The following is a 13,359-nucleotide window of genomic DNA, read 5'->3' on the forward strand; positions in this document are numbered from 1 at the left end:
TGGCACCACATGAGAATGCCCCGCGCAGTGCGTTGTGAGCAGGGTACCCGGCGGCACCTGCCAGCCCCTCACCCCGCAACCAGGCAGGCCGCCCCCTCACCAGCGCGCCCTGAGCCACCATCACCCCCAAGCCCCGCTCTGCTTTGTGACCTTTCAGCGACCTCACAGGTTGTTTTAACTTGCAGTAAATTCAGCCTCTCCAGCCCCCAAGGCGACGGCTCCGCCCGTTGCCCAGCGGCCGGGCCGCGGGGCCGCCTGCTCCCCCAGCCCCGGCCGCCCCCCCGCCCGCGGCCTCCTCAGTGCAGCCCGGCGCCGGGCCTGCGCTCACCCGCCACCCACGGCCCCGTTGTGCGGGACTCCGCATCCTGCGTGCCCCGAGCGCGTACCGCACGGCCGCGGCGCTGTCGCCCGGCGGCGAGCGCTGGCTGAAGGCGGACATACCGACGTGCCACACTTACGGCGGCAGCTCCCGCGCTAACCCCGGCCCAAGGAGGCGGCCGTGCCGCGCCGGCGTGCCGCCGCTGGGAGCCCGCACACGCCGCCCGCGCCGCGCGGGGAGGCGCAGGTTCAGCGGGCGGCCAGAGCTCTGCGGGAACCCCCGTCCCGGCCGTCCCTCGCTCCTCCCCGCCGCGTCGCGTCCCTCGGCGAGGGGATGCCCTGCTCCCCCATCCCGCTGCCGCCCCCGCCGCCCCGCGCCAGGCTGGAGCTCTGCCCGGCTCCCCCCTGCCGCCACCGCGAGTGGGGAAGCCCACGGCTGCTCCCCCCCACAAATACGATGAAAGCAGCCCGTAACCCGCAGGAAGGGCGCCACCGCAGCTCCCTCAGATGATTGCCGCTGGCAGTGGCCAATCAGCGCCTTCCATTTTCTCTAGGCAACCCAGCGCCCGCCCTCAAGCGGGCGGGGGAGTGGGAGAGGCGGGCGGGAATGTTTACAAACAAGATCAGGGAGTAGAAGGGATTGGGGGAAGCCGGGGGGCGGAGCCAGCGCCTGGCGCAGCCGGTGGCCCAATGAGGGAGCGCGCCGCTCGGCGGAAGGGCGGGGGAGGCACGTAGGACGTTCTCTGCCCAACAGCCGCTGAGGTTCGCGGGCGCGCGCGCCCAATGAGCGTCTCGGCGGGGGGAGGGAGGGGGTGTGAGCGCCTGAGTAGGAGCCGCTCCTCACGGCGCCCCCTCCTCCCGTCTGGCTCAGCCTATCCCGGCTGGGCCGCGCCGGGCTCGGCTCGGCTCCCCTCGGCTCCGCGCCCTGCAGTTGGGCGGGGAGGGCGGCCGGAGCAAGGGGGAGGGGAGCCGCAAGGACATGGGCTGGCTCTGAGGGCCGGGGGAGGGAAGCCGACGTGCGTGTGCCTCCCTGTATTTTAATAACTGTTTGTTGTTGGGTGGTGTGGGTTTATTGGTGTTTTTTTTTTGTTGTTGTTGTTTTTCCGTTTTCCCCGAGGCGGAGGGGAGAACAGCCGCCCCCAACGCGCCTGCATGGCTCCTCTCCCCCGGAGCGCCCCTGGAAAATAAAATCCGCCTTAGGCCAGGTGACGTCCCCCCGCCTCCACGCTCACACACACGGGGAGCGGCAGAGGCGGGGGAGCGCCCGCCTGTGAGAACATGGAGGGACCCTCGGGCCCGGCGGAGGAAGCGGAGCTGCCGCTCCTCACCGTCAAGCACGAGCTGAGGAACGGTGAGCGGGGCGGGCCGGGGGCCGGGGAGGTCATGGCCGGGGGGGGTGTCGGCGTGGGGCGCTGAGGGAGCGCTCCTGCCTGAGGGGAGGGCGGCAAGGGGGTGGCGGTGGGGGCCCGGGCTGCCGGGACTGGGGGGAGAAGTGCTGAGGAAGGAGCTTCAGGAGAGTTGATCGGGACCAGTAGGGAAATCTCGGTGAGGAGGAAGAAAAAGAGGATGAGCTGAAAGACATGGGCAGGAGCGTGTGAGGTGGGGGCGGGGGGGTCCCTTCTTTTATTTCTGAAAGAAGTATTTCAGTTGGACTTCTACTGCGTATTTGGCTCCTCTGACCCACCGCCCCAGTGGTATTTGGCGCTTTTGAAAGGAGATAAGGGTTAGCTGCCTTTTTTTTTTTTTTTTTTTAATTATGTGTTTGACTTTTATGGCTGTGTCGGGGGCGGAGGGGGGGGGGCGACGGTTGCTGTTTGTTACAGTCCTAAATGATGTCGTTTTGTGTGACAGCTTTTCTCTGACTTCGGTGAAATGCCAGAATTGTAGGGAGGGGAATGTGCTAACATGTAGCCGCAGTTATCTGGCTTTTAGGTCTACGAAATCTTCTTTCAGCTCAGTAGTTACTTGTAGACCCTCTGGAGAAGTAGTTCAACGTGTGAAATATGTATGATCTTTCAAAGATACAGCAGAAATGCTCTGTCGTAGGTTGTTGTGTTGGGGAAGATCTTTATATATTTTTAATAGGGACTCAGTGCTGCTCAGAAGTTTCCAGGCAACTTGAATATTGCAGTAACTCTAGATTTTACTGTAAATTTGAGGGTGCGTGTAAAACATAATCAGGATGTATATTCTCTATATGTCTTAATAGTGAAGGTGCTATTAACCCATGCCCTTCATTTCTTTTCTCTCACCATCTTTTTTTCTCCATGATGAAGTAAAAGTAAATATACTATGGTGTTCATCGCAGAAGTTTGAGAGAACCGCCCCCCGGGTTAATGTAGTTGACACTGTAATGGGTCGATGGGGAAGGCAAGTGGTGGTACTTGGTCTCTTCGTCGTGTTCAGCCTTCTGTCCCCCTGTCATTTGGGTCTAGGGGCTCGGTGGAGGTGCCCCAGCGGCACGTAGCTATCACTGCAGCTTTTAAAAAAAAAAAAAAAAAAAAAAAAAAAGGCGGTCTTCCTGATAGCTACGCAGAAACCAAGAAACCAAAGGGACTGTAGTTTCCTTCTTTCAAGAAGAAGCAGTACTGTTGGTGGAAAACATACTTGTCTCGTTGGGAGTTGCTAGATTTCAGTGTGCAGGAGAAAAAGGGGTAAGGGGAAAGGAAGCATAATACATTTATTCTATATGTTTACCTAGCTATGTCTAGTGCCTTTTCTAAAAGTTGAGACAGCACATATCCCTGTGGGATAGTTATTTAAAGATAGTTTGAAGAATAAAAATATTCATATAATCTAGACAAAGAGCTGTCTAATATAGCAGAATAAGCAATTATCATTTTAATCATGATCTTAAAGCTTTGCAGATTCAGGAAGTACCAGTACTTTTAATTTTAAATTTCTCAACCTTGTTTGTGCCTTTTTAAGCTTCTAAAATTCAGTTTAGTGGGACTCAGTTGCTTCTCCCCTCCTCATTTGCTCTTCCTTATTAAGTATTTAGAAAACTGCTTTCTGAAAAATGCTTTCTAGCAATGGCTTGTCTATTTCTGGAGCATTAGGGTGGAGGAGGGAGCTACTCTGTCATGTACTCCTGGGAGACTCCTACTCCTGAAGGTGTCAATAGTGTCATTGCTATGCAGGATTTATCAAGATACTGTTTCAAAACTTGTCCTTACACAATGCACAGAGGTATGGTAATCTGAGGATAAAAACTGCAGTCAGCTTCTATTGATATGGAAATACATAAATAATCTATAGCGTACTTTGGATATTTTCCTCAGGGTTTTTTGTACTGGGTCTGGCTGTGTGGGTGCCCAACTACTGGCTAGGGTCAACTCACTACAGTTTTTAAGCATGCAGCGTGATTATTGTTTCAGTTTGAGAAAGAGGGTGAGAGGATGTGCAAAATTAGAATTGAAGCCAGAGGATCTTTGTTGTTCTTGAATAGTGACGTTGTATACCATGAATATCTTTTTAATGTGTGATTTGTTTAGATTGTAGTGTTCCTCTAGTGGAACTCTTCTCAGTGTTCTTTCTTTGGCGGTGCTAGCTCTGTGACTAATCATATGATTTAGAATTACATATTGAAAGTAGCTGTCAGTTGGAAGATGAAAAAGAGGTCAGTCTCCACAGTGCTTTGAAAGAATGTACTATTGTGGTAGAAATACTGCCTTCTTTGAGAAGGGAGTGTCTCATTTTCATATTGTGGAAGTTGCTTGAAGCTCTTGATAACAAACTCAAAGTACAAAGAATTATATAGTCAAATAAACTAAAATGCAGGTGAACCTACAGTTATACTTTGCATTTGATATTACTTGTGTCTTGGAATGGCTCTAAAAATATTAAACGTGTTAGAGGCATTGGTTATGGTCAACTGAGTAAGTGAACAAACTATAAAACTTGAATTTAAGATGAAATTAGTATCTTCAAGAATGAAACAGATGATTGTTGTTACTTTCAGGCAAGTAATGCGGCATATGAAAATGCACAGTTAGAGCATATGCAGTGCTATTTCTACACAAGCTTCCAGCTGATTGTTATCTCTATCATACCATGGTTTGACCTCTTTTAAGCTTTGATTTTGAAATTACAGTGCTGGCTTTGATATGTAGGGTCAACCTTAATTTTAGCTCTGTATCCCATATTCTTAGGGCCCTGAAACTCCTCTGTTGCGTGACCAAAAAGCAATCGCTGAGAAAACATCACTTCATAGGCATGTAGATTGGGTTTGTGATAGGGAAGGAACTGTGGTGCATAACATTTGAATGCCTCTGTGAGATGCCATGTGATTTGTTGTATTACAAATACTGGGCACCACTTTGTGTATATAGATTTTATTTTAATGATACAAAGAATCAGAATGTCCCCCTACTGCTGGGGAAACTGTAAGCATGCCTGTGCTTCAATGACTGTTCCTTCAGTTGGTTGTTTTACAAACCAGACACAGCAGTGACTTTTAGGACGCATTTCAGTTAATAATGATTTTCTCCTAATATATTTAGCAACTTTTTTTCTTTTCCTGTCACACAAACTAATTCTTCTTTCACAGAAATCTCACAATTCAGCTACTTCAGAATTATTACCATCTGTCTTTGCTCACTTCGGGAAAGAAATGAGTTTTTGAGGAAAGTGGAGTCACCTTTTCAGGAAGTAGAAAAAAAAAAAAAAAGCCAAAGATCAAATGGTAGGAAGTGGTGACTGTCTCTGTCTCAGATTCTCACTGAAGTTGTACAGTGAAAATAATGAGAAAATGAAATTTTCTCCAGTGTCTGTTTCTGGAATGTTGTAGAGGCAAAGGGTTTTCTTTTTGCTTTTTTTTGCAGGTGAACCTCAGAGTTAGTAAAACTTCTAATCTCTTTGGAGACCTAAGAAGTTATATATTCTTTACAGTGAAAAAAGAATATAGTTGCTTTTTCACATTTTCTGTTTCCTGGTAGTGCTTTGGAACTGAACAATGGGAAATGTAAAGGCTATTTGAGAAAAAAAATTGTGTGATAGGGCAGGATTTGGGCAGAGAGGGAAAGACTTGTGATGTAGAGAGGTAAGAAGGAAATAGAACTGTTAGCAGTGAGATTTACCCCCCATCTCCTGTTGGCTATTGTCATACCTCTTGTTTTGGGGAAAAAATAAAATAAGGATCAAAGGATCCTGAACCTTCAGTGTATGTGACTAGGTAGGAGTTTGCCCGTCGTGCAGCATGCATGTGTACTCCCTGCTTTGCCCAGTGAGAGGCAGAGAGTAGCAAAACCGGGATCCTGAAGGGAATTTGTGAAGCATTTCATGAATGTATGGGTGATAGGCTGTATATATGTTGTTTGTTTTGCTTTAAGACATTGTTCTTTTCCTTTTGGCAAGCCCCTTTTGAAGAGGATACTGGATTCATTTTAGTGCTGTCACAAACTTTGGGCTAAAGAACTTGCCTTAGTTTGCAACTTGTCTGACTATAACACATGATGTGCAAAAAGGCATGTATAGTCCAGAAGTCAATGTAGTGATGGGCTGCAGGGCTCCAGAGGCAGAAGAATTTGGAATTTCCACTTGAGTCAAATAGTCTAGTTTATAATTCAGTATGAAACTGAAAGGCTTCAGACAATAAATACATGGACTATTTGAAGGGTTTAATATTGCAAATTATTATTTACTCCTTTTTGAATGAGAAATTAAACTAGAATGGATTTATTTGTAAACTATAAGGTTCATGTTACTTTGTAAGGCATTTTGAAAATTCCAATGGCTAAAAAACATGATGAATCATGCATTAAATAGAGTATTCAAACTTCGCTATGGAGCTGTACCTGTCACCTTTGCAGTTTTTATTTTTAGAAGGAAAGCTTTATAAGAAAGATACTTTTAAAATTTTTTCCTGTAAGACAGATTTGACTCTGTACTAATTCTGTATATTGATTGGAGATCAGGAGATATTAATAGTTTAATATTTCAAAACTTGGATTGCTTTTACTTCTACTTTTGTCTTTTGAGCACTAAAATATATATTTTTTTCATATTGCTGTGGGAAGTATAAAGAGTGTTTTAAGAGGGTTAAGTTTATGAATCGTCTTTAATACAACTTAAATCTGTGGATTTTACTCTTCACAGAATCAATACTTAAAAAAATTTTTTGTAGTGTAGGAATTTATCTTCTGGTAACTTTGATTATGATAAACTTTGATTATGAAGGAGGAGAATAACTATTGATCTCTTGGTCTGTCTCCCCATCGTTGTCCCCCTGCTCCAGCTTTGGAATGTAATAAACCCGATTAAAATGATCTGTAAAAGGGTCTGGTACCATTGCTCATTTTGCTTTCATTGCTTCAGTGTTGTTCTATAAAATGTATGACTTAAACAAAGACTAGTAGTCACAGTTGTCTTTGTCAGCTTGTTTAGCTTTCCTCCAATGTATTCTAAATATGATGGTTTAAAAGCTCATGCTGGATTCCACAAGAGTTAGGAGAATTGTATGCGACTTGAATACACTCCGGGATTTTATTCAGGAGGCAATTCAGAAAAGACTTGCCAGAGTTGATTAAACATATGAGAAAGCCTGGGTATCTGAGGGTGTGATTTGATCCCCTTCATTGCTTGGCATCTTTTGGTATCTTATGTTAAACATTCTCTTTCCTGCATGCCCGCACACGCTTCCCCCCCTCCAACTCCATGATGAGGTGCAAAGGTGCAAGCTCTGCTAAGATTTCTTTGCTTCTGACTCATTCTGTAGGTAGGCAGATGACTCTGTTTATGAAGGACTCATGTTACACACAGTCACTTTATTTGGTTTTGTGTTTTGTTTTGGGAGCTATTGTGACTGTTTCCTCTTCCCATTTTTTGTTGATGCCTGTAAATATTTTGTGCTGGCTTGGACAGATGGTTATAAAAACTATACCTGAGAGAGGATAATTTTGAAAATAATTCTTAGTTTCCTGGTTAATGTCTCATGAACTAATATGTAAATACCTTTCACCAACATTGAGGTTGTCAGTTGCTCTTCTTTTGTTGATAAATTAACCTACGTTTTGCTACTTTTTAACACTGTTCAAAGTGTCTGTGATTGAATAAAGTGTTAGTGTATTTTTTAAGTGTTGTACTGATTTTTGATGATTGATTCATATCTTATACTTAGATACAGTTTCTTGTTTGAAAAGGTATGCAGAGTCTTTAGATGTTTTGATCTGTTTCAATTCTGTTTGGCATTAGATTACCCATAGCAACTTTATTCATTAGCATTTTACCTAATCTCATTCTGGGATTTTTTTGATTATTATATGATGTATTGTATTACTGCACATTAAGCTTCTAGCTAACCACGGAGGTGCTTCTAGGTTGAATCTTAGTGATTCATCTCACAGTAATGCTAAACCTCATAGCAAAATCACCTCTGTAATAGCAGAAGGGCTACTGCTGATGAACACAAATGAATCTTAACATGGAACACTTTTCAATTCAGACTATCGTGAGTCTGGATTGTTAATCTCAGATATCTACACTTTTATCTTTACTTTGTCTTCTGATGTACAAATGGTAACTTTGGTGGGATAGTCTTCTGCAACTTCAGTCTGTTTTCATAATGGTAATGATACTTTCTTGTCATGTTCCCCATGGCATTTCATGCTTCTGAATTTCCATATTGCATTCAGCTTAGCTAGTACTTCAGAGGTCTTTGTCATCTTTGGCTGTGTAAAGTTTTGGCTTCTAGGCCTTCTAGAATGGGATCAGCAGCTTTGGGATCTTGATTGTTATTCTCCCCACCCCCACCCCCCCTGTTCAGATGGTCTCCTCTTTAAGCATCTAATACAGAGAATGAAGAGTTGTCACTCCCGTTATCTTAGTTGTGATCCTGGAATTCAGAGTAATACAAATTGCATTTTCTTTTCTTTGATGTGAGTTCAGAACTGTGTGCATGTTTTATTTTTGCTCTGATTTCTTTTTTGGCCTAAGAAAAATGCAGGTAATCTTTGAGATGGTATGCTCTTTAAATTCCATTTTAAATTTGCAAGGTAGCTCTCTGTCCTGTTTAAATGATACTCTTGTTCAGATACTCAGTCTGTCAGATTTGAAGGGCAGTGGAATGTTTTTCACTTAACAGATAGCTCTCAGTTGCTGTAACCAGTTACAGTCAAAGTATAATTTTATATATAGCAGAAAACCAGTATAACATCCTAGATGTATTTTCTTTGGTGTCTAACAAGCAATAGTTGTGTGGTTTCTATTACGTGGTGGGTTTTTTTTGTTTTGGCTTTTTTTTTTTTCAGGAAGGAATTTGCTAGTTTTGCTTAATTTCAAGGAAAACCACCCACTCTTCACTCTGAGTAAAGGATAATCTCGAGTTTGTGTTCATACAACTTTGAAACCAGCATCTGTTCTTTGTTGCTGTGACTTAAAAGTAGATCTGTTAGGTGAGTGGAGATGGGTCATTCTCTGAAGAAGTTAGAATAAAGTTGGTCTTGGTACCTCACATTGGACACGTAATAGAGAAGTATTACAGAATTTCTTCTGTCCTGTTTTCCTTCTTGCTTCCTCTGTGCTGCTTTAAATTGTCTGAGTTTCATTGTTCTGCTCAATAAAATAGCAGAGCTGTCTCACGTTGCAGAGCACAGCAGAGACAAGTCACAGCTTTTGGGCAGAGCTTGTCTTTGAAGGTTACTTGAATCTAGTTCAGTAGAGGAAGCTCTACTTTCGTTTGTTTGCTTCAAAACCTGTATGCAATGGAGTCCACAAACAGAGGACACAGCACGTTTTAACTTGAAAACAACTGCTGTTGAAATGTTATTTCTTAAGAAGTACAAGTAAAAACAAATAGTCTTTACACAGTACTAGCTTGCACAGTTCTTAGCTCACACATGGCCATTTCAAAGTTCAGGTATATTGCAGGTGACAGTCATGTTTCTTATGTCATCTAGAGATCCTCCATCAAGCAGAAATATTTTGTTCTGGTTCCCAGAGTTAAACAGACTGTCCTACTTCAGGGAGCTGAGAATGACAGTACTGATTTCCACGCATTGGTGTCCTTGCATGTAGAGGTTTGTCTTTACAGTGAGAATATTTCTAGATATTTGCTTTCTTTTTTACTTCAGAGGTGAAAATTCCAACCAGTACCACTGTTTCCTCATTGTTTTTATGGATGCCGTGATGTCTTGGGCTTTCCCTTTAGTCTTTGTTTCTGGGTTGATCTGTTATATCTTGCTATTGCCTCAGCTGTATACTCACCTGTGTTGGTCTAATGCTGCTTACTGTGAACTACAGCAGAAAATCAGTAAATGGAAGCTCTTCCTAATTGTGCACCTATGCAGTTAGCTTGTCTCCTAGAGGGTGTAGGCAGGTTACTGCTTTTTATTCCATGATACACCACCATCCCTTATACTGCTGTGTCATGTGTGACTTCAGATCATTTGTGGAGAAATGCTCATCCTGTTGACTTGGGCAGTACTTTCTTCCTGTCCAAGCCTGATTCCCTTCCTTGGTACTCTTCAGCTGATGTGTCAACAGACTTGAAGAAAAAAGGGCATGAAGAAGTAAATTTTCCATTTCCAAAACTGCTTTCTTTGTGCTCAATTGTTAAATCAAGAGCATTCCCAAGCCACTGTTTCTGAAGAGCATCTTTGTGTACACTGAAAGATTACGGTACTACTTGCTAGAAATAATGCTAGCTAGATGCTGGTGTGTACATCCTGTTGCATTCTTGACATTTACATTGTCTTCATGCAGGTTGCATGGGCAGTTGTTGGGTCATGTTCTGATACTGATCCTAGCATGGTGATGCCTGTGAGGTGGGAGAAGCCTTTAACTGTTCTGTCTGTAGTAGCAGTAGCCTTCTTGTTGCAATCCTTTAAAGCTTCTAAACTTGCAACAGTTGTCTTGTAATTGCGGAAAGGATTCCTTGTGAAGATCTTCCAGCAGTGGTCAGTTGGGTTCCTGGGAGCAACCGGTGGATAGGATAACTGATCTTTGGGAAATTACGTATACTCCTGAAAGCAAGTTGAAGGAAATGTTGGTGTGATGACTTTAGTTCCGGAGAAACTGCACCTCATCTCAGCTAAAATGTTGAAAAGTGCTGTGCCTGGTTTCAGCATATGAAGACAAAGAGCTGCTCTAGTAAGTGTTGTTGGTAAGCATATGGCACAAGCTCTTCAGCTTGCTTTTCTTGGGGTGTGACTTTCAGAGATGGACTTGAGTGCAGTAACTGAAACTGTTGGAGCAAGCCATGGTAGTATTGGGAGAAGCACTTTCTGGAAATTTTTAATCTTTTCTTGTAGCTTTGGAGATCTGGGTGTGGGGTTTTGTTTGTGTGGGGGTTTTGGTGGGTTTTTTTGTTTCAGTGTTTGGTTGTTTTGTTGTTTTTTTCTAAAGGGTCATGCTACTTCTTGCTTTATAGGGAACAATAAAGTTTGTACATCTCAAGTGTCCTATCATACCTCTGTGTTATACAGCACCTTTTAGCTATCTGGTCTTGTGGGATGGCTTTTTTCTCCCAGTATAATGCAAAAAGGAGGAGGTGGGACTTATTTTATAGTGATCATATGCTGATCTGTGATGTAATTTTTCCCTTTTACTATGAGAATAATATTACAATAACCTTCATACTATTTAATTTTTCTTTTTTCTTTTTTTTTGATAAGGCAATTAAATATCCTAAATGGAAGTAAAAATGGGATTAAGTGGATAGTGCAAAATTACTGCTGACATTGAAACAAGTACATAATAGTTCAAACTAGGTATCACTCAGCTTTTTATTGTGTAACTTCATGAAAGTTGTTGGAAAGGTTTTACTAACACTATTGGATGTGGAATACCAGTTAAATTGAGTTTATGATACAGCTTAGATTAATGAATTGAGTTTAGGGATTGGATTGCTTTAGGACTGTAGCCAGCACTACAAATCTTCAGCTTGTTACTGGAGATGCAACATTTCTGTGTTCCACTCTGTCTTCCTATTCGGTTCCAAGAATATGATAGGATTAAATGACTGTTTTCTTTTCTAGAATGATGTTTAATTGAAAAGCCTTCTGCTGACAGCTCTTAAAAGATGTGAGATGATAATGCTTTTTTTGGAGTACTCTGTAACAGAAGATCCAAATCAGTGGATTTCTCAGTGAAAAATTGCTCCCTGCTCGGAGTTCAGCAGTTAGCTTATATCTAGAGAAATTTTATGTCCTGAATCTCTTCGGTGACATCCACTGCTTCATTAAAACCATGGGTGCTCTAGCCCTGGTCTTGTTAGGATAGTCCGTGACTCCTGTTCTCCCTGGCAGGAAAGACACTGTTTTGAAACTGTTCACGCTGAGTACCATTCTCAGTACTTGTTAAGAAGAGCAATATGTAATACTAAGTTGCTTCAAGGCAGACTGCTTTCTAACTGTGACACAAGGTACTAGTCTAATTATATAGACACCAGCTCAGTCTGGCTTTGCCTTACCTGCTGTTACTCCTTTCTTGGCACATGAGGGCATCTTCCTTACTGCAGACTTCAGCAATGACTGTGATGTATCACTAGCAACAGTGTTTCTTTTATTTGCAGTGAAAGTAGTGCAGCAAGCTTCAGTTCAATTCATGTGGAGCATATTGCCTCATTGATTTTTTTTTAATGATTCTGATACAGTCTTGCTTAGTACATGTTATTAAAATGCTACTGATCACAAAAGTAGTATTTCTCCAATAATAATTCCACTGTGCTGTGTGGTTTTGAGCTTTTTTTGGTGGGGTTTTTTATATGTAATATTAGGATAGCTTGTAGATTCCCTCAGACTTGCAAAAATCATTGTCATGTGTACTTCTGTTTGTACAAGAAAAAAAATCTGAAAGCTCTTTTAGACTTTCTCATCTCCCAGTGATTTCAAGTGGTCTGCCTGCACTTATTCCAAGTTTGATTAATCTCTTGTAAAGATAAATGGTAAGAATTTGAAATAATATTTTAGACATCAGTGCCTTGCATGAGAGCACTAATGTTACCCTATCCCAACTGGATGCAGTTTGAGTATGTGTACAGGTTCCTAGGATTGTTGGAATAAGTAGTGAACCTTGCTTTTAAATTTGTTTAATATTTGTATTTTTTGTACTTGTTCCTTCTTTGCAGAGATGTGTATTTCTGAAGCTTTAAGTTTTCTGTTTGTTCTGAGTTAATGCAGTTTTGTGAATGGAGAATAACTGTACATTTTGATAATTGATTCAGAAAGTACACTGTCTTGATACAGCTACTTAGAAATATCAAACCAAATGAGAATTTCAATTGAACAGAGTTAATTGCAGCATCTCCTGTCAAAGAGTTTTCCTCTTGGTTAAGAGATCTTTGTACTTCAAATCTTTGAAATCTGTGGTGCTGATATGGAAAGCTTCTTGCACATCTTTCCTACGCTGCCTTTTTTTTAACTAACCTTTAGACATACAGTTTGACTTGAAGTTGCTCTTTGAGAGGCATTCTTTTAGCAGCCATGCCAGCTTCTGCTGCTTGATGCTGCATCCTTAATTGTGCTAGTGCAAGTGTTTATGCAGCTGCTCATTAAAGTGTATCAGGGAACTGAGCTTAGTTAAGAGTAATCAAACTTAGTTACTTTTGCCTTACTGCTTTTAACTTGGATCATTTCAGTGAGCAGCTTTGCTGAATGGCCTGCAGTCATATTGATGCAAGTGGGTGGATAATATTATGCTAGGAATGAAAGATGTTGCTTTTAGCAACTTACAAAAGGAAAAAAAAACCCACCCCAAAACACAACAACAAACCAATCCAGCACAATTCTTGCTTACAATAGGGCTCTTTACCTCCCTGCTTAGAAGAATGTCTGTTAGACAAAAAAAGAAAAAAACCAAAAAACCAACACAAAAAACCACAAAAAAACCAACCAAAAATTCAAAGTTGTATAAGATTTGTATAAATGTAGAACCTCCTTCTTGCAAACTCCCCAAGAAATTAAACAACTCTGTAGCAGCTTAGATTTTTCCAGACTTGTTGGTTATGCAAGATCTTTCCTATTTGATAGTAGTGGGGAGCTTTTATAGGTTTAGTAATACTATGTTAAATGCTGAATAGTTAGTTACCTGAGCTCTGCTTGTGTC

The 13,359-nt window shown here is 42.4% G+C and overlaps 2 protein-coding genes across 13 annotated transcripts in view; one reads left to right on the top strand and one right to left on the bottom strand.

Annotated features, from left to right (window-relative positions):
- The window catches only part of DGLUCY (D-glutamate cyclase), a 47,709-nt gene extending 47,058 nt beyond the window's left edge, over nt 1-651 (bottom strand). For 3 of the 9 annotated variants that reach the window (XM_037394935.1, XM_037394932.1, XM_037394931.1), the window contains exon 1: nt 442-650. The gene's annotated coding sequence lies outside the window, so the exon portion shown is untranslated. Of the gene's footprint in view, nt 1-328; nt 349-386 lie in introns of those variants that run through there. The other 6 variants (XM_037394937.1, XM_037394936.1, XM_037394934.1 and 3 more) reach the window with 4 other exon arrangements.
- A 432-nt stretch (nt 652-1,083) lies between these two features.
- RPS6KA5 (ribosomal protein S6 kinase A5) overlaps nt 1,084-13,359 on the top strand; it is an 81,760-nt gene continuing 69,484 nt past the window's right edge. Inside the window, exon 1 of one of the 4 annotated variants that reach the window (XM_037393834.1) lies at nt 1,084-1,669. In XM_037393834.1, the coding sequence (XP_037249731.1) occupies nt 1,597-1,669 (73 nt within the window). In that variant the 5' untranslated portion in view covers nt 1,084-1,596. Of the gene's footprint in view, nt 1,670-1,968; nt 2,042-2,953; nt 2,973-10,257; nt 10,405-13,359 lie in introns of those variants that run through there. The other 3 variants (XM_037393839.1, XM_037393836.1, XM_037393835.1) reach the window with 3 other exon arrangements.

Source organism: Falco rusticolus, chromosome 7 (genome assembly GCF_015220075.1).
Source record: "Falco rusticolus isolate bFalRus1 chromosome 7, bFalRus1.pri, whole genome shotgun sequence".
Taxonomy (NCBI): Eukaryota; Metazoa; Chordata; class Aves; order Falconiformes; family Falconidae; genus Falco; species Falco rusticolus.